Consider the following 19915-nt stretch of genomic DNA (forward strand, 5'->3'; position numbering starts at 1 on the left):
TACCGAGATCTTAAATCCTAATTACTTAGGAGTGTGGCTATCAGGGATGCCTGGCAGAGCCAAAATGCAGCCCCAGAGGAAGTGAAGTTAAAAGCAGGAGCCAGCCCAGTCAGCGTAAAGCAGTGCCCTCTGAGGATACGAGACTGTAGAAGGATAGAAATCATAAATAACTTTTGGAGTTTGGATTGCTAATTGAATGTGAGTCCAAACACAGCACCCCAATCCTGCCGATGAAAAACTGGACGGCAAGAGCTGCAGTTTGGTACAAGACTTGAGGGCAAGTGATAGGACTGCTGAATGTATGCACCTAGTGGTAGCAAATCCATACACTTCATTAACCAACTTATGAATGAGGAGGTGGAGTTTCCCTTCTGGATTTGAAGGATGCCTTTTTATTATTTTATTTTTGCCTGCTTTGACCAAATGCAACCTAAAACCATTTGCCTTGGAAGAGGAGAACCCCAATACGGGGAGAAAAGAGCCAGTTAACCTGGACAGTGTTAGCCAGGGCTTTGAGAACAGCCCAGTGATCTGTGAGAACTGGTCAACTCGTGAGCCTGAGACTTGGGTGCCTCCATCCCAGGGTGGAACCTTACTGCAGTTTGTGGATGCCACGGCAACAGAAGAGGACTGTGTGCATGGACTGTGAATTTGCTCCATTTCTTGGTGTAAACGATTATCAGGCTTCTCACCAGACAGCCCGAGTGATCAAAAGGAAGGAAGCAATCTGCTGAATGCCCAGAGTGCTTTTCTCCCACACATCTGTGGAGGTGCATGAAAAAGGTAGCTTTTAGTTCAGGGCTGACTGACTTGAGTGTGTGTGGTGAGTGAGGCCTTGGTTCTTCTTTTTCTTTGCTTGGGAGTTGGGTAACTGGGTGGGCCTTCCAAAGACAAGGGTTTGCACTCTTGTTTTTCAGGCTGTTTGAGCTCCTGTGGTTCTGAAATGGTAGAAAGTACAACAAACATGCCAGCAGGACAGACATGCAAGAAAATGAACGCAGAATCTGTTTCCTGTGCTTGTGATTCAGTTCTGCTGTCTCATTTAGCTTTTTTAACTGCATATCTAGAGTTCATGATAATCCTATGAAAGTGACAATAAGATGCATTAAGTATTAAACTGGAAAGCATTCTAAGCAGAAATCTGTTCTCACCATTCCTCCCTGTTCCACTGCTGTTACTAGCAACGTTCTGCAGATTCTGAGATGTTTTGCTGGAGAACAAATGCCTATTCAGCAGTGTTGAAACCAGGCTGTAAATTGGCTGACAAAATCCATGAGCATTCCGTGGTTTCCAGGATTACAGCAGCACTTTGGCAGTGTACTGCTATTCCAGTGAACCGATGGGCTGATCCCTAGAGGTGCTGACGTGGTGATCAATGAAATGCAGAAAGAGCATTTTCCAGCTGTGTGCAAAGATGGATTCTATTTAAGGGCGATATATTCTTAGTCTGTGTCCTTCTGCAGTGTTTAGGCTTATAATGTGTTTTCCAAATGCATTTTTGTTGAAGATCTCTAATGTACTGGGAAGTACCTCACCTTCATTGTAACTCGTATTTCTGAGTCAGAAGAAATGCACCCCCAGAAAAGTGCAATACAAAACTCAGTAAGAAGCAGAGGCACAAAACTCAGTAAGAAGCAGAGGCACATCTACTCTCACAGGTCACATTCTGGGCTCTCCTGTTGCCTTCAATGCACTCAACAACAGGCAGTTTAGAAACTCCCTTTATACTCTGTTTTGTGACTTCCACTCACCGTGGATCAAAGCGGCTAGATATAAGCAAAAATGCAACTCTCCTTACAGACTTTGCAAAAAATGGTTTAAATTAGGTCGAGCTCCAATTCTCAAATAAAATTGCACAGGAATCAAGGAAAATAACTGTCGTGAAGTCTTCCTGCTGGTCAGATTAAACAGTAGACTGAAGGTCTTGTAATTGGAATGCTCCATCTCAGAAGAGTGCTGAGATAAGAATATCCGTAATCTGCATTTGTGCAGTCTGTTTTAGCTAGGAGCTCCAAACTGCACGTACAGAGATCCACTGGCTGTGTTTGACAGCGAGTCAGTAAGAAGATAACCATCACACAGGGACCGTTTAAGGCCACTGAAATCAAGTCGTTTCTGAGAGGTGACACATCTGCCTCTTGACCTGACCAGATGTTTGTTCAGAAAGCAATGGTTAGAAGGCAATTAACCAATTAAGGTATCTGTGTTTGGATGGCAAAGATTTGTGTTCACTTGGCATATGTGTGATTAGTGAAGCATCACGAAACAGTGTGAACCTGCAGTACTCAGCCAATGAGGAACCAGGGCAGAAAGAGATCAGCGTTGGGCAGTAGGGGATAAAAGGTGGAACACTGTTTTCTGCGCGCTCCTGCTTGCAGGAGGCCCAACACTGCCATTGTAAAGAAAATCTGCTTTATCAGAGATACCGTCCTGGAAAATTATGACAAGCTGGAGCTTTGCAAGGACGTGGAGATCACTTGGTGATCTCTGCTTTCCATGCTGGAGCTGCAGCCAGGTGTACTTAGGTTTCTGAAGTCCCTTTCAGTCTCAGGAGGGAATAAAACAGCCCGAATGGAATGGGTGCAATGGGGCTCTCTCCAGGACACCTGCTGCCTCAGAGGAGTTCCCATCTACTGAACACCTACGGAGCTCCTACAAAAGCACCGCGTACAAACGAGGAAGGAAAGAAAAACCCAGGACACGGCGGAGGGGTCCTACCTCTCAGTAGGTGATCCCTGTTCCGTGTACAGAGGATGGACCTAACTGCACCTCATCTGTTCCCCACTTCTTCTCCCCCGCTTCGTACAGGCACTTACAGACATCATGGATGGCAAAGTAAGGCTCGTGGAGAAGACTGGGTGTACAGGAGATCTTTAATTCCTCGGAGCTAGAGCACTGCTGGCCCGTACTTGTCTAGATCATGGGTATTTTCCAACAAGCACCAACCAGGCACAGCAACCCACAACCAAAAGTCATTGCCCCTGCCAAGGAACCAGCCTGGCTAAAGACCTCTCATTAGAGACTTGGAAACAAGGCTAGAACCATTATTCCCATTTCACACGTTGTCTTCTCTTCACCACGCATCACGCAGACACAAACAGGTTGGAAGTAAGCATGTTACTACACACCTGAGCATCCTGCTGAGCAAGGCCATCATCCACATACATTCCCTCAACTCAGCTTCCCTGCAAAGACACAAGGATAGAAGACTCAGTTCACCAGAGCATCTACTGGAAACAACTCCTGAGAACTCCCCATTCAGGACCAGCTGCTGGAGATGGATAATGGAGTCTGTCAAAGGGAACACCAGCTTACAAACACAGCGAAACACAGCTCAGGTGTGCTTCGGGCTTCCTTCTGAAACAAGCAGCAACCCACTTTACTGGGATGTTTAAAGAAGGGCCCACACCACTCATGCACACCCAGAGTCAGAGTCTCCTCCCTGCAGAATCTGCATGTGAGGAGCAGGCCATGGGACACACAGGGTCCCATGTGAAAAAGCCAGCCTGGAGATCCTCACCACTGAGTGCAGAGCTGTGCCCACAGCTCTGAAGATTCACCCCCTTCTCCCCTCAACGTGGCTCAGCGCTGCGAGGGACACGAGGACCCTTCGAAACATGGACAATGTGTCAGATACAATGTTATCCTCAAGGGAGCAGCCACATTCTAGCAAGAACACACACACAGCATCTGCTAGGAGCAGGGCCACCACCTGGGTGCTGCCCACAGCATTTGCCAGCCATAACCTGCTAAGTACAGAACTGAGCCCAGGGCTCTCAGCATCACTGCAGCACTCCAGCCATCATCAGTAGTGCTACAGCCTCCAATTAAGAAGCGCAGACAGTAAGAAACTGGCAAGAGAGCCACACGTCCTGCTGACAGACAGAATGCTCCTCCCCATTTTATTTACACCAGCTCAGATGCTGGTGAAATTCTAGTCTAGCTTCTCTCTGGACAAACAGCAACACCCAGGTTGGCCAGTGCGTCACACCTAAAAGTTCCCCAGACTCCTTCCTCTTCACGTCTGCCTGCACACACACAGACTGACTGTCAGACAGCAGGACAAGGCCTGGCCTTTTGCTCTACTTACAAAGCTTGTAGTTCTCATCAATGCGACGAATCTCTTCCTTGGTGTGAGAAGCCACAATTTCAATCAGGCAGCCTTCATCTGTTCCTGCTCCCAAGGGAATCGCCAAGGCAAGATTTAAGATACCAACAACTGCTCGTGACGTGCAACCAGGTTTCGTTAAGAGTTAATGTAAAATAAGAAGACATACATAACAAAGCAGTAAGTCCTTGGCCAGAACTTAAGCAACACGAAAGGAAGACTTCCAAACCTTCACAGGCCTCCTTAGTTCGTGCACATCATACGTGGTGGTGGGAGTCATCACCCCAATGATCACCCTCTCAAAACTCCCACTCAGCTCCGACTTCAAGTCATCAGTCAAATCCTAGAAGGCCAAGAGAGGAGAAAGGAGTTGGCAGAAGGTACGGCCTTCGAGGACAGAAGGAACTGAGCTGTTCACCACTTCCCTTCAGGCTCCAACCCTCCTTGCATCAACAACTGCTCTGAACTGAACAAGAACCAAACAGCCTTGGTCAGGCAAAGTCTCTGCTGACCTTTCTCTTATGGAGATGGCGTCGTTTTTCGCTTTTCACCCAAGTGACACAACCACGTTCACACATCTCTGCAGACCACCTACCCTGCCACTGGTGCTCTTATAGGTGATCAGAACTCACTGATGTTGGGAAACATTTAGTTTGGTCAAGACATCAATGCTGGCATCTTCATCCGTGCCTGCAAGAAACAAATGGAAGCTAGTCAGGCTGCTTGCACAAGAATCACAAGTGCCCTCTGCTCTTGGGCCACCTCCAGTCCCCTACACAGCCAGCTCTCAACAGCCCCAGGACTACAGCTATGCACACAAAGTGCCACGACCCACACCACCAGAGCAGCTGCATTTCGGGACATGAAGGGCAGTTCTGTTTCCACTCTCCAACGATTTTTAGGGCAGTTGTGCAGCAGAGCAATGCAAGCAGCTACGCTTCCCTCTAACAAACCACCAGAGCAGCCCTTGCCAGTGCTGGGGAAAAAATAAAAGTTGACCTGTGGAGGGAGGGAGATCAACTTAGCAAAGCCCTTCATGGCTTTCCTGAGTGCCTGCGCTTCTTGTTCAGCACTAAAACTTGAGACCCCCTTGATTGTTGCCTAAGGCCACAAGAAAAGGAGTTAGCAAAGGCAGACTTGCACCAATGCACACATACATAGAGTTGAAATAAAACAAACAAACATAAAAGATGAACAAGGAGATAGTAAAACTCCACCCACACAAGTGATGCTGTATCAGGCCTCTGTCTCATGCAGCAGCCTATTCTAGTGGGAGTTTCCACGCACATCAGAAAGAAGCCACAGGGGAACAACTGCAAGGAGAACATATCTCCACATTGCTGCTCATGGAGTATCTGGTTTCCAGTGAAACAAGAGCCTTCTCCACTCAGCAGGAAAGGGCCCCTAAGAAAGCATGGGGGGAGGAAAGATAGGCAGAATTAGAAATTGCTGAGGTATGCAGGGCAGGAGAAGAGCTCAAAACTGGTGGCAAATGCTTTGTGGGGGTGGTTACAGCAGTGGGAGCAAAATAACTGGCAAAGAAGGGGTAAACCTATTTGGGCTGCTGAACTGTGGAAAGATATTGCTGCCCAAATAAAGAATATGGCCGTGAAGGTGCGCCATGTAGATGCTCATGTGCCCAAGAGACGGGCTACTGAAGAACAGCAAAATAACCACCAGGTGGACCGAGCTGCCAAAATTGAGGTGGCTCAGATAGACCTGGACTGGCAGAACAAGGGTGAATTTTTTCTAGCTCAGTGGGCTCATGAGACCTCGGGCCATCAGGGGAGAGATGCAACATATAAGTGGGCTAGAGACCGAGGGGTGGACTTAACTGTGGATGCTATTGCACAGGTTATTCATGACTGTGAAACATGTGCTATAATCAAACAAGCCAAGAAGATGAAACCACTCTGGGAGGAAGGGCGATGGCAAATGAATAACTATGGGGAGGCACGGCAGGTTGATTCTATCACCTTGCCACGATCCCGCAGTGGTAAGTGTTATGTGCTTACCATGGTAGAGGCGACCACTGGGTGGCTTGAAACATATGCAGTACCCCATGCTGCCGCCCGAAACACCATATTAGGTCTTGAGAAACAAGTCCTGTGGCGACATGGCACCCCAGAAAGAATTGAGTCAGATAATGGGACTCATTTCAAAAATTCTCTTGTAAATACTTGGGCCAAAGATCATGGCATTGAGTGGATTTACCATATTCCCTACCATGCACCAGCCTCTGGTAAAATCGAACGATACAATGGGTTGTTAAAAACAATGCTGAAAGCAATGGGTGGCGGAACATTTAAGCATTGGGAGAAACATTTGGCAGAAGCCCCCTGGTTAGTCAATACCAGAGGATCTATCAATCGTGATGGTCCTGCTAGCTCCCTACATACTGTCAAGGGAGATAAGGTCCCTGTAGTACATGTAAAGAACATGTTGGGAAAAGCAGTTTGGGTCTTTCCAGCTTCTGGGAAGGGCAAACCTCTTTGTGGAACTGTTTTTGCCCAGGGACCTGGATCCACTTGGTGGGTGATGCAGAAAAACGGGGATGTTCAATGTGTACCACAAGGGAATTTGATGCTGGGGGAGTGCAGTCAGTAATTCCATGTAGATATATAGGTTTGTGTGTGCGTGTTTAGTGTTTGGTAATTATATTTTGTTTGTGTATGTTAAGCATGATGTAGTGATGTAGAATAAGGGGTGGAATATCATGGTTTTGTGATTTTTGGTTTTCGGTATTCCACATCATAACATCATGTGGGGCACTGGGAGTTTAACTGTTGGTGCTCAAGCTCTGGGTACCTGCCTGGAAGAGAAGAAGAACTGCATTCCCCAGGGGACTTTGCGGTCACAGAGAGTCTCGAGATACAACTCCTGGCAAGGTCACCTGATGCGCTCTTCTTTGCCTGCTTTTCATCAGCTCTCCTCCCTTTTCTCCCTGCTGCTCAACTGGACTGCGCATCTCACCTCAGCTCTCCGCGTTGTGGTGAAGCCTACCCACCTTTCGGACATTCTCTCTCTCATTATATTTGATTTATTAGCTTCAATTTTAATTATACTGTATTATAGTGTGTTATCTTGCATTCCGATACTATATTTAGTAAATTACTTTGTTTCTCCTCAGATTGTTGCCGCTGTTTTTAATTATTTTGGGGTCCCCTGTTCCCTTTTTCTGGAGGCGCAGATCTGCGGATCCCTCTGCCCCGCTGGTCATGGAACCGGGCCGAACCAGCCCGTAAACCGCTGACACCTGCTTAGATGAATGAACCCACCCTCATGATAGACTTCTTGAGAGAGGCCTGTGGTATGAAGTAGTTAGTCATCTAGCCTTCCATGGATTACTTCTTCTGGTTCATCAGCATAAAATGGAGTACTCTACCTTACATAAAGCTATACTGTTTTTAGACCTTCCTATATCTATAGCTCATTTTTTTCCATTTGGGTGATTTGTTTTTTTATTCACCCCACTGTCTGGCATACCTGGTAGAAGAACTGGAGTGGGGCCCTTCTGCTGGCCAGGGGCTTTGCCATGACCTAGGGCCGCAGCCCACATCTTGTGGGGATGATTTCCGTCCCTCTGTCCTCTGCTTCCAACAATCTAGAAGGAAAGATCTTCCCATTCTTGAAGTGCTTGGAGTCCACAGGCTCCAAGGCAGCAGCAGTCAGTCCCTCCTACTGGGGAGCATCGTGGGACTTTGCAGAGGGTCACATTGGCTGCCCTGGTTGGAGTAGATTCAGCAGGAATACTTCCCAGGCACCATGGCCCTGAGCCCAAGCCCACTGTCCCCAAGAAGTGCCCCAGCCCAACACTGTGCCCTTGTGCTCTGCTTATCCAGTCAGCCTCAGAGAGATGTCCCAAAATATGGGCAGGGAAGCAAAAGCTCTGGGTCAAAGTTCTCACGGGCTTTTAATAGGAACCAATACGGATGCACAGCATAAAAGCAGAGGGATAAAACTTCGAGGAATTGCTTGGCTGTTTCTGATGCCCCTGTGAAAAGAGCTCCTGGCACTCACGGCTCTCCCAGCGGCACTGACCTCTCCTTTGTGTCTACACCCAACTTCATGGCAGGGACAGAGTCTCTTGTCCCAGAGCTCAGGCATCCCAGTGCTCTGGTGTCACAGCCTTTGTGTCCAGTGGGGTTATGAGAGAGACATCTCATCAGCATCATCATAGCCCGTGCTCGCAAGGGACAGAGGTGAGGTGTCTCCATCAGCTTCAGGGGCTCCGGCACTTCTCCAGGAGTGCAGACTCTCTCCTGCCAGCAGCAAAGACAACTGTTTGCCCCATGGGGTGCTCCTCCTGGGTGGTCCATCACTTGTCTCCTCGGTGGGACATTCAGCCCGTTCTCCCAGTCCCTTTCTCCCCATGAAACCTCCCGAGGAAAGTTCCTCAACCCACGAGGTGTGGCTCTCATTACTGCACCAGGGATGGCACCCAGCAAGCTGCAGCACTGCATTTCCTTCTCACCTCTGGCAGCATCCCTGGGTCCCTCTCCCTCCTCCTGTGCCCCAGGCTCTTGCCAGTCTCCCTGCCCTGGGACAGGATGCTCTCCAGGGTCAGAAACCTCCCCAGCATCATCATAGCCCTCTACTGGGGAATCACCGGGCACAACAGGGATGTCTGTAAGAGAGAGGGGAGCAGATAACAGTGATAAGATCCTCCTCCTCACATTTCCCGAGGTAGGGCTGCAGTTTGGTCAGGGAGCACTCCAAATAGGAGCCTGGAAAGAGGCGCAGCACGTGCTGTGGTGTGAGCTGTGGGCTGGGGCTGGAAAAAAGTGTTGTCAAATGTGTTCCTGCAGGGACCTGCACCCACCTGAGAAACTGTATCTCATTTTCTTCTCCCTGACTGGGCTGTACTCGATCTCCTCATAGACGGCTTCAGAGAAGGGCTCCCCAGATCTCCTGGAGTCTGGGGACAGAGACGAGACCCTGCTGTGCTTCCCCAGCCTCCTTCTGCCACTTCTCCCCTCGCTCCACCATGAACTCCCCCACCACTGGGCTCTCTCTATTGCTTGTTGCTGGATGCCAATGGAGTGACACGGCACATCCCACGCACCGCTGAGTCAGGACCTACCTCTGCGCCGAGCTCTGGCGCTTTGCATCTGCCTTGCCAGGAGGGCCAGGAGCAGGCAAATAAGGAGCCCCAGGATGATGCAGATGATGACAGGCACCGAGACTCTCCTGCTGACGGTCGCATAGCCCAGGATGGGGTCTGCAGGGAACAAATGTGGCAGGAGCAGCACCAAGCACGTGCGTGAGAGTTGGGGGCAGTAAGGGGTAGAGGGGCAGGGGGTGGATGATGGGAAACCTCCCACCCTACTGGGTACATGATGGCCCTCCCCATATATCCCCCAGCCTGGTGCTTTTTCCTGGGGTATGAAATGCCCAGTAAGAAGCCCCAGTTCTGTGTCGGGGGGAGACCCAGCTCGAGTGGGAGGAGATGTTACCTCTTTGTGGGGGGGAAGCTGTCATCCTGGGTGCAGCTGCAGAGAAAAGCTGAGCTGAGAGGTGGGTTTGCGGTACCAGGCAGACCAGTGGCTGATGCAGCCAACACGTCCCACCCAGATTATCCTTTCCTCCAGGCTGGAACACAGCCCAGAGCTCTGCTTAGCTCTGGGCTGTGAGCAGAGCCTGAGTAACCCCAGCTACTCACCCGAGCAGTTCACAGCTGCATCTTCCTTATGCTGGCAGGCACCGCCACCCGCAGTCCGGGCCCAGCAATCCTGCAGAGATGGCTCCGTGCCCCTGCACTCCACCTGCTCCAGCCAGATGGGTCCTGTCCCCTCCCCAAAGGCAGCCTCGGCCAGGGCAGACAGCGCAGGGCCACAGCCCAGCTGCCTGCATGCCACCTGGGCGTCCTGCATGTCCCACGAGTCGTCGCACACAGTTCCCCAGGAGCCACGGTGCCACACCTCCACTCTGCCCGAGCACCCGTCCTTGCCTCCCACAGCACGGATCTTCTCCCTGTCTGCAGAGGCAGTGACCTCCCATGGCACCGGCACGACTGGGTGAGGAGTCACACGGAGAAGGAGCTCCCACCTGTGCAGCTCGTGGAATTGGGGCACGCAGCTGCCGGCGTCCTTTCCGGCTTTCTCCCTGTGGAGGGAAACGTAGCAGTGAAGGAAGCTGTGCAGGGCGGGCCTCTGCTTGCACCTCGCCGTGACACCTTGGTCGTGGTGAGGGGGGCAGGATCTGGTGCCCAGGTGGCTCACTTACCATTGCAGGTGATGCTGGCCTTGTCTCGCACATCATCGTAGGACTGCAGCTGCCAGGGATCAGAGGGACACTGCCAGAAGGAGCTGTTGCTCTCCCCACACTGCACGCGATCCAGCCACGCGGTGCCATTCACCCTGCTGTAGTAGATGCTGGTTTCCAGGGTCCCTGTGTCCCCGCAGCCCAGCTCCTTGCACACCAGTGGCGCCGTGTAGGGAGTCATCGAGTTGGAGCAAACGCTCCCCCACATGCCATTGTAGGAAACTTGCAGGCGCCCGGAGCAGCCATCGCTGTTCTCCAGCCTCAGGGCCATGAATTCTGGCAGGAGGAAAGGCCCCAGGGGGAAGTCGCTGGTTGGGGGCTGGAGAGAGGAAGCCCCCTGTGCTCCCTGCTCAGTGTTAGGCTGGCCGTGCTCCCCACTGCCCCCAGCCGCACCGGTGGATGGGGTGTCCCCAGGCCGGGCTCGGGAAGCGGCCTTTGGTGGCCTCAGCCCCCCGGCCGCCTCCCTGTCCTGGGCTCCCAGCACAGACCTGAGCAGACGACTCCCGCATCCTCCTTGTGCCCGCAGTCGTGCTGTCCCCAGGCCTCAGCAGAGCAGTTCCAGAGAGCAGATTCGGCCCCAGAGCAGTTGACGCCATCCAGCCAGATGTGCCCGGAGCCCTCCCCAAAGTGAGCCGAGCCGGCCGCCTCCACGGCCCATCCGCAGCTCAGCTGGCGGCAAACCACGTTGGCGTCGGCCGTGTCCCAGGCATCGTCGCAGACCGTGCCCCACTGCCCCCGGTAGTAGATCTCCACTCTCCCTGCACATCGCCCAGCCCCGTCCACCAGCCGGACCTGGCGGCTCCCTGCAGTGGGGGGAAGCCCGGGCTGTCAGAGGCCGGCCGCGCACCCGATCCCGCATCCAGAGGACGCGCTGCTCACCCCGGCACACGGCCCCCACGTCCTCCATGATGCCCGCGGCCTCAGGCAGGGAGGTGTTGCAGAGGCTCAGGCCGGCCTCGTGGCCTGCACACCGCACCCCACGCAGCCCCACGGGGCCCGTCCCTCGCTCGGCCCTCGGCACAGTGTAGGCTGCCTCTGCCTCCTCGCAGCGCAGCTGCCGGCACACCACGCTCGCGTCCTCCATGTCCCACTGATCATCCAGGACTCTGCCCCACGTCCCGCGCTGCAACATCTCCACGCGCCCGTCGCACCGGCTCCCTCCACCCACCAGCCTTAGAGATGCGCTGTGAGGCGGGCCTGGGGAGAGCAGAAATGCCAGAAGTCCTGCACGCTGCAGGACTGCTCCGGGGACGGGTTCAGCCTGGTGATGCCGTGGGATCCCCAGGGGACTTGGAGGTGGCCGTGTGGCACACGAGGCGCAATTCCTGCAGCGTTATCCTGACGCACACCTGAGCAAATGACGGCAGCGTCGTTCTCATGGGAGCACAGAGAGGCCCCCAGGGCGCTCACCGGGCACTGATCCGGGCTGCTCTCAGTCCCTGCACAGTGGAACCAGTCATTCCACACCGGGCCACTTCCTCTCCCAAAATGCCCTCCTCCAGGAACGGACACCGCAAACCCGCAGCCCAGGTGATGACAGAGAACGTGGGCATCCAAGAGGTCCCAGCGGGAGGCACAAAGGCTGCCCCATGTTCCCTGCACCTCCACTTCCACCCTGCCCTCGCACGCCGTGCTGCCATTCACCAGCCTGAACCCTGTGGATTGAGGACAGAGGAGGATGGAGGGGGGTGGTTTGTGCTCTGGTTCCCTCAGGACAGGGAGGAGAAGCCAAAGGGACAACACGACGCCACTTCCTTCAGCTCTACCTTAGGGCTGCAGAATACCACATCACTCTCCTGTCCTCACACCCGGCACAGCCCCGTCCCTGGCCCTGGCACACAGTCAGTGTCCAGCAGCCCTCCCTGAGCCCTTACGTGTGCAGGTGACAGCAGCAATGCTTGTCTGGGTGCAGGGCTGGTCCTGAGGCGTCCCCGTGGGGCAGGAGGAGAGGCTGGATTCGTTCCCCACACACCGCAGCTCTCTGTCCCAGATGGCACCGGTCCCTTCTCCAAAGGGACTTGCTCTGGGGACGGGCAGGGCTGCGCCACACTGAAGATCTCTGCAGACCACATCAGCAGCTTTGGGACCAAAGCGTGAGTCACAGACAGATTTCCACCCATCCCCGTCATGGATCTCCACTCGTCCTGAGCAGCGGCTGTCCCCTCCGACCAGACGGACAAATCCTGGAGTGAACAAAGGCACCTGTGGGGTCCCAGAGCCCTCTGGCAATTCCATGTCCCTCCTCACCTCCTCCTCAGCTGGGGACCAAGCAGGACCCAATGGCAATTCCCCAGGGACCAGCAATGGCAGCACAACTGGCCACGTATGATATCTATTTACTGATCCCCCAAATCTGGCCATGGAGGTTGCAAATGGCTAGTTCCTCACCTGTACATGTAACTCCAGCATCCTCACTGTGTCCGCAGTATTGAACAATCTCTTCATCGTGTGTGCAGTCAGACAGGGCAGACTCGGTGCCTTGACACTGGACATCAGCCATCCAAATGGGGCCAGATCCTAGCACAAATCTTTCATTCCGTGTAGCACTGATTGCTGACCCACATCTCAGCTGCTTACAAACCACTGCTGCATCTTCCTTGTCCCAGTTGTAATCACACACGGTCCCCCACTGCTCCTGGTGTTTCACCTCCACTCTCCCATCGCAGTGCCCGCTGCCATCCGCCAGCCTGACCTCTGCTGCCCCTTCAAACATCAACACAGGATCTGTCAGGAGAGGCCCAGGCCCCAAACTGGGGGATCCTAGACCCCCAGGCTGGCACAGTCACAAGATTTGGGGTGGGAGACTTCCCACTGCCTGTCTCTACATCTCCAGACTCACTACCATCCTCAGGGCTTTCCATGTTCCCAGGAAGCACCGAGCTGATCCTGAGGATCACCCCAACCCAGTGGATCAGACCCTTCTTGACCAGGGTCCCCAGGGATGACCCTGAGGAGTCTGGCTGTGCTCTGGGGATTTCTGTGTGCCACCGTTACCAGCTGGGCCACCAGCACAGCAAGAGCACTGTGCTGGTGAGCAAGGGGTCACAGAAGGATGCTTCATTGTCTGGAAATATAACCAGGCATATAACCAGGGCTGCCATAAATTCAGTAGTCCTGGAAAATTATGATACACTCATCCACCCGGAGAGACACAGAACAAAGCAAAGGATCCATGTACTTCAGCAACTTCTGCCACAGATTCACAGAATCAGAGAATCACAGAATCACAGAATGGCCAGGGCTGGAAGGGACCTCAAGGATCACGAATCGCCAACCCCCTGCCACATGCAGGGCCACCGTCCTCCACATTTCATACCAGACCAGGCTGCCCAGGGCCCCATCCAGCCTGGCCTCGAACACCTCCAGGGATGGACGGGGATCCACAGCCTCTCTGGGCATCTGTTCCAGCATCTCACCACTCTCTCTGTAAAGAACTTAAACTGCCCTTGTTTCAGTGGTTCTTAGAAAGAAATCTCCTTCCCAGAGGGATCTCGGTGACGCTCACTGGCCCTAGGTCAGCTTGGACTGCTGGTCAAGGCAGCTGGCACTTACCCCTGCACGGCTGCAGCCAGAGGAGGAGCCACAGCACCCGAGGGCATAGGAGTCCTTCTGTCCCCATCCTGAGCCTCCCGTCCTGCTGGCACAGCCCTGCAGCGCCCAACTCCCTGCCGCAGCTCCCGGGGGCTTTGGGGACAATGACAGCAGGAGAGCAATATATCTCTGCAGCTGATGACGCAGATGCAGAAGAAGCCAATCAAAGCAGCAGTCTCCTTTTTAGACCTTCTCAGAAGTTGTCTCCCCTCCAAGGCAGCCCAGCCCTCCAATGAACTTCTCCAGAGCTCTTCATGACCATATATGAGGGACGGCTCTGCTGTGGGTGTCATGTCGCTGTGACGGGAATCACCGCGTTGGCTGTAGGAGGACGTGGCTCTATCACCATCTCACCACTTGCACTCTGCAGGAGCGCTGAGCATCTCTTGTGCCGGGAATGCCCAACAGACCAAGATGGGAATGTCCAGCTGGCCCCACGCTGCAGGAACCGCAGGGTTGGGACTGCACCAGGGCTGTGTCCGTAAGGCAGGGGAACAGCCCCTGGGCCTGCTGCAGACCTGCTGTACCAGGAGCAGCAGCTGGGAAAGGTCCTTGGGCTCCCATATTGGAAGTGCTGGCTCAGCCATTCTTCCACGGTGGGCCCCGTGTCGGGTCCCCAGAAGGAGCTGGAGCTGGGACAGGTCCTGCCCTGGCAGCAGACTAGGATCTGCAGACTGAGTCTAGGGGCTCAGAAGCGTCCCCAGCACTCAGCGTGTCACCAGGGGCCGTTATTCCTCACAGAGGACTGGGAGTTGGAGCCCACCCACCGCTGCAGGTGCACAAACCACAGCCCCGTGTCACAGCGCTCAGGCAGGAAGACGGTGGTTTCCTCCTGGCTCTGTGCCCAGGCACGTCACTGCGGTGTCCCCGAGCCACCTTCACCACGGCTGCACCAGCCAGGGCTGCGGGGCTGCTCCTTCGGCCTCACGGGCACGGGGCAGGGTCCTGACCCCTGGGACATCCCACTGACCACAACGGCCAACGGCGCTGAGACACATGGCCATGGGGTAACGGCAGTGATGTGGCACAGCTTATGCTGAGAGCTCGCGGGCTGTAGGGATGCTATAGGAAACAAAGCACTGCTGCAGTGGGCTGCAGTGGGGAAGAGGATATCCATCCCAGCCAGACCCAGAAGGCATTAATCACTGGCAAGAATTATGCCGACTGTTTGACAGACACTCTTGTGTATGTCCTGCACTAATGACCAAAGGATATGGAGCTGTCTTCGTGTTCATGAATTCAGATCGACGTTCCATCGTATTTACTTACTGGTTTTTCCTTATCGTGCCACTTCTGAATCACAGAATCACAGAGTGGCCAGGGTTGGAAGGGACCCCAAGGATCACAAATCTCCAACCCCCTGCCACATGCAGGGCCACCAACCTCCCCATTTAATGCTAACCAGGCTGCCCAGGGCCTCATCCAATCTGCCAATCTGAAGACTTCAATCAGACAGCTCTCCTGAAATTAACATTCTCACACTCCACTTGTCCTTATAAATCAATGAATTTCTGGGCTTTTCTGGACAGAGCAGGCACTCTATCCTTTCATCCCTGTTACTGGTGAATGTAAAACAATAGAGGACCCAGCCTCTCCTGGATTTCCTTAACAGGGCTTGGCCTCAGGTTTGGCCTCAGGAAGTGACCCCGGTGTTTGGTTTTGCCATGAAACTGGTGGGGGGCTTATAAGCCCCAGCAGAGATAGGGGTACCTTCTGGATATGAGGTGCATAGACGGGCAGGAACTAAAGGAACTCCCACCTGTCAGTGTGTTGCCAACAGGGCTTCCTTGTCAGTTCTGCTGGTAAGGATGCAGAGAACCAGGCTTGGGTCAGGCCACAGCAGAAGTGTGTAGGGTTGTCCCCCTGGGGTCTGCCTTGAAGTGCCGGCACACGGGAAAATGAGAATGGAAGTGCTGTTCATAGCAGGAGGCTGTCCTTTTCCCTGCCTTCAAAGCATCTTGATGCTTCCCACCCAAATTTACCAGGACATTCCCCTGTTGGAATTGTGGTCCTTTTACTGTCCATGGCAGCCCGTCTTCTCTGCCCAGTGCCTCGAAGAAGGACATGGGACAGAAGTTGGTCACAGTGATGCCAGAGATCACTCTGGGACTTCCGGATGAATTTTTGAAATGGACTAATGCAGCATAAGCCAATTTTACTTTTGCAGGGCTTCAGTTCTTATTCTCATTCACATCTGCTTGCTCTGAAACCATCTGAGATGCGGTGGTGAAGACACTGCAAATGCAGTCAGCAGGTAGATCAGGGGCAAGAAGCAAAATTGCAGTCTGGTATGAGGGACATATTCCTGACTGGAACTCTACCAGTGATGTCGGACTCTCCCCCTTCCCTTCCTCTATGCAAAGGTCTTTGTCTTCTTTTGCAGACTTTCAAGAGAGGGGAACTACAAGTCAGAACAGGCAGTGCTCCATTTACCGTAGGACCATGGAATAATTCCTGTAGGCAAACAGAATTAGCAGCAGCAGCAGCCTTACCACAGTCTCCTCTCTAGATGAACAGGATGGAGAAATAGCTAGTGAGATATGTAGAATATACATATATGCTACAGGCATTTGTTGTCTGTCTGTCTGTCTATCTATCTGTTTATTTGTCTGTCTATCTATCTATCTGGGGTTCATACCTTTAGCAGCTGGGCTCAGACTCTCAGTCTGTCCAGGATCTGCCCCAGGGCTCCACTCTGGGCCCCAGTTGTGGGCACCTAGATCTATAAGCCTCCATGGCCATAGCTGCAGTCCAGCTGTGGGCACAGACCACCCCAGGCACACACACACCTAAATTCATTCCGTCCCCACCTTGTTCTGTCCGATGGCTGCACTCCCATGTACACGTCATGCAGAAGAGAGCTTCACTCAGGAAAGAGGTAGAAATCGAGGTTAATGGAAGACAGAAGAATGGAGTTAAATGGAAGACAAGACAAACTGCAGATCAGGTGCAGGGCAGTACCAGATAAATGCATACTTGACAAGCACTTTCCATCTCCTAACCCCTTGTTTTCTTCTGCAATCCAAAAATGCTTCTCCTCTACCTAGTGTGTCCTACACCCCCAGCAGCATTATATACAACAGCAGGTAATTCAAATTGCTGTCCAGAAATGCATCACGACTGAGGGAAAAGCTGCGCTCTTGCATGGGCAATGGCATCCTTCAGGACCAGTGCCACAAGCTTGTTTCTAAGGCTGTAGATGAAAGGGTTTAAGAACGGGTACAGGACAGTGCTCAGTAAAGCCAGTTTTGTTGGTCTCCAAAGAAACATGTTCTGAGGGCTGTGAATAGAGAACAGGGAAGCTTCCAAATGTGCTCAAAGGACATAAGCACAAGGAGAATCAACACCATACAACCCAGGGCAAAACAGAAATAGGACGGCAAAGCCGCCACTTACAGAGACTGTTCTCCTGCCAGAGCTCGGAATCACCAGCAATTTGATGCTTGTGCAGGAGGTAAACCAGATTCCCAGGAATGCCAGATTGCCAGTGAAAAAGTACATAGGGATTTGCAGGCGGTTATCCACACACACGAGGACAATGATGGCTGTATTCCCCATCACTGTCGCCAGGTATATGAGCAGAAGGACCAGAGAGAGGAATAGCTGTAGCCTTTGATTCAGCCCTGAGAAACCCTCGAGGATGAATTCAGGAACGGCAGTTTCATTTCCTTGTCCTGTGGCCAACTCCAGTTCATCCTCCTGAGAGAGGAACCCGGCAAAAAGAAGTGCAGTGATCTCACAGTCTGGATGGAAGACTTTATCCTCCCTTCTCGTCTTCTCCCTTGCTGGCAGGCCTCCTGTACATCACAGGCAAAGACACTGCGGAAGTGGATCTGTCACACGCTCCCACCTGCTGCTATTCTGCACAGAAATGCAGTAGTTTCCAGAGAGTTTCTAATTGTTATTTCTACCAAACATCCCAATCTAAGCGCCTTACATTTCTGAGGGGAAATAAAATTCACCTTAAAGTCCTTAAGGATGGTCCGTGTTAGAAAAACTAGGAGGAGGCTCACAAAAGGTACTGCTGTGCAGACACTTCAGGCTGAGCAAGTTAACTTCCTCCCATGCAGTCAGTGCAGAGTGAGAGAAGAGTAGAAATGGGTAAGCTTTATTTTGCAGGGCATCTATAGGCTGGCTCTTTCTCTTGTCTCCATTGACTGGAGAGCGAGCTTGGGGAAAGCAAATTCTCAGAAGCACTGCGGAGAAATAGATGAAACTCATTACTGAAGTCTCAAGTCTCTGGTGTCATTGGTAAATTACTCTCTTCTGAAAATCAAAATAAACATTTCAGAGAAGGAAGCAGATCTAAAACATAGCAGTCAAGACTGACTTCTTCTCCTTTACCTTTCAGTTTATGGCCAGACATAGAAAGAAGTGCAACAGATGAGTCCAAGAAGAGAACACCTCAAGATGCAAGGATGGAGGAGGAGATACGGGTTTGAGCAGGGCAGCACAATTTCTGCACAGACTGTGTTGTTCCCTCGGGCTCTGTCTCAAGGCAGAGTGGGCACTTGCACAGAAGTAAAATGGGAAGTACAGAAGCAGGTTGTCCTCCACGCTTGAACTGACAGTTCAGCTTGGGGCCAAGACCTCAGATGCCCTGGCTTACTCTTTGCCTCTGGTCTGGCACAGGCCAATGTCTGCAATAGTTCATGCAGAGGTGCACAGGGAGGGCAGTGGGGCCCATCTTGTCTTTTCCAGGAATAAACACATATGGTGACCACTCGCCACGAGGGCTGGACTGAGGTGGGAAGCGAGACCAGAGGGGCCACCAGCTTCCCTCCACAGACCTGCTGAGGAGTGGAAGTGCTGCTCAGACCTTCGGCTGTGAGGACTGTGAGGAATCTGGCAGCCCTGCTGGGGCCTGAGGGCAGAGCTGGTTGTTGTGAGAGCGAGTGTGCTCAGCTCCGTGACATGTTTGAGTAAATGTCAAGGTTGCAAGAGAAAATCAGCAGGCAGCACAGTGCTGAGGAGTCTGAGCAAGAGATGAATGCCTGGTGCTGTACACTGACATCAGCAGACCGACTGCTCTGTCTGACGTCCCCGCAAGGGGAAGAAGCTGAGCTGGCGTCCAAGCCTGCAGTGACAGACCACAGTGACAGGCAGTACAAGGGAAACTGGACCCTCATCTCTGCTTGGAGCAGAGAGTCTGGGGAAGAGGAGGCCGAGGGGAGACCTTATTCTCTCTTCCAGCAGCTGAAAGGTGATTGCAGCAGAGCGGGGTTGGTCTCTTCTCACTGGTGACAGATGACGGGACGAGGGGAAATGGCCTCGAGTTGTGAAAGAGGACGTAAAGGTCGGATACCCAGGTTGGAAAACTGGTTTACAGAAAAGGCTGTCAGGCACTGGAATGGGCTGCCCAGGGAGGTGGTTGAGTCAGCATCCCCGGCTGTGTTTCAAAACCTCATGGATGCGGTGCTCAGGGACGTGATTTAGCGCAGGGCTGTTAGTTAGGGTAGGATGGTCAGGCTGTGGTTGGACTCGATGATCTTGAAGCTCCTTTCCAACCTGAGCCATTCTATGATTCTACGATTCTACGATCCCATATCCATTCCAGGTCCATCCCATATCCAGAGCCCATCCCATCTATGCCCCATTTCCCGATATCCCATTCCGTATCCATCCCACATCCATATCCCCACACCCCACATCCCAATCCCACATCTCAATTCCAATCCCACATCCGACACCCCAACCCCACGTCCCAACCCCACACCCTATATCCCACATCCCAACCCCAGTTCCAAATCTCATTCCCAATCCCTCATCCCAATCCCTCATCCCAATCCCACATCCCTAACCCCGATCCCGATCCCAAATCCCATCCCTAGAGCAACAGGGCGCACCCCCAGCCCCCTCTTCCCCCAGCGCCGCTCCGGCCCGCCCCCGGCCTCTCATTGGTCACGGGCACTTCCGGCCCCTCGTCCTCTCATTGGTCAGCGGCGGCTCCGG

At 52.9% G+C, this 19915-nt stretch overlaps 1 protein-coding gene and 1 pseudogene across 2 annotated transcripts; both read right to left on the reverse strand.

The window, feature by feature from the left end:
* Positions 1-7549: 7549 nt before the first annotated feature.
* On the reverse strand, positions 7550-15081 carry LOC149914009 (antigen WC1.1-like). 2 transcript variants are annotated; one of them, XM_090127977.1, is made up of 14 exons: positions 13925-15081; positions 12761-13075; positions 12247-12555; positions 11722-12027; positions 11252-11569; positions 10861-11175; positions 10334-10648; positions 10157-10213; positions 9771-10085; positions 9565-9600; positions 9192-9329; positions 8931-9026; positions 8583-8735; positions 7550-8370 (listed from the first exon to the last, which is right to left on the reverse strand). In XM_090127977.1, exons 1-14 carry the CDS (start codon positions 13989-13991, stop codon positions 8255-8257), a joined length of 2856 nt encoding a protein of 951 aa, XP_089984103.1. In that variant the 5' UTR covers positions 13992-15081; the 3' UTR covers positions 7550-8254. The 2 variants fall into 2 exon arrangements, with proteins under 2 accessions (XP_089984103.1, XP_089984101.1); XM_090127975.1 differs by lacking the exons at positions 11722-12027; positions 13925-15081 and having other exon boundaries at positions 7551-8370; positions 12761-13586.
* A 2115-nt stretch (positions 15082-17196) lies between these two features.
* LOC149914010 (olfactory receptor 6F1-like) lies at positions 17197-18329 on the reverse strand (annotated as a pseudogene).
* Positions 18330-19915: the final 1586 nt, after the last annotated feature.

This window comes from Phasianus colchicus, chromosome 32 (genome assembly GCF_987193195.1).
Source record: "Phasianus colchicus chromosome 32, bPhaCol1.hap1.1, whole genome shotgun sequence".
In the NCBI taxonomy this organism is placed as follows: domain Eukaryota; kingdom Metazoa; phylum Chordata; class Aves; order Galliformes; family Phasianidae; genus Phasianus; species Phasianus colchicus.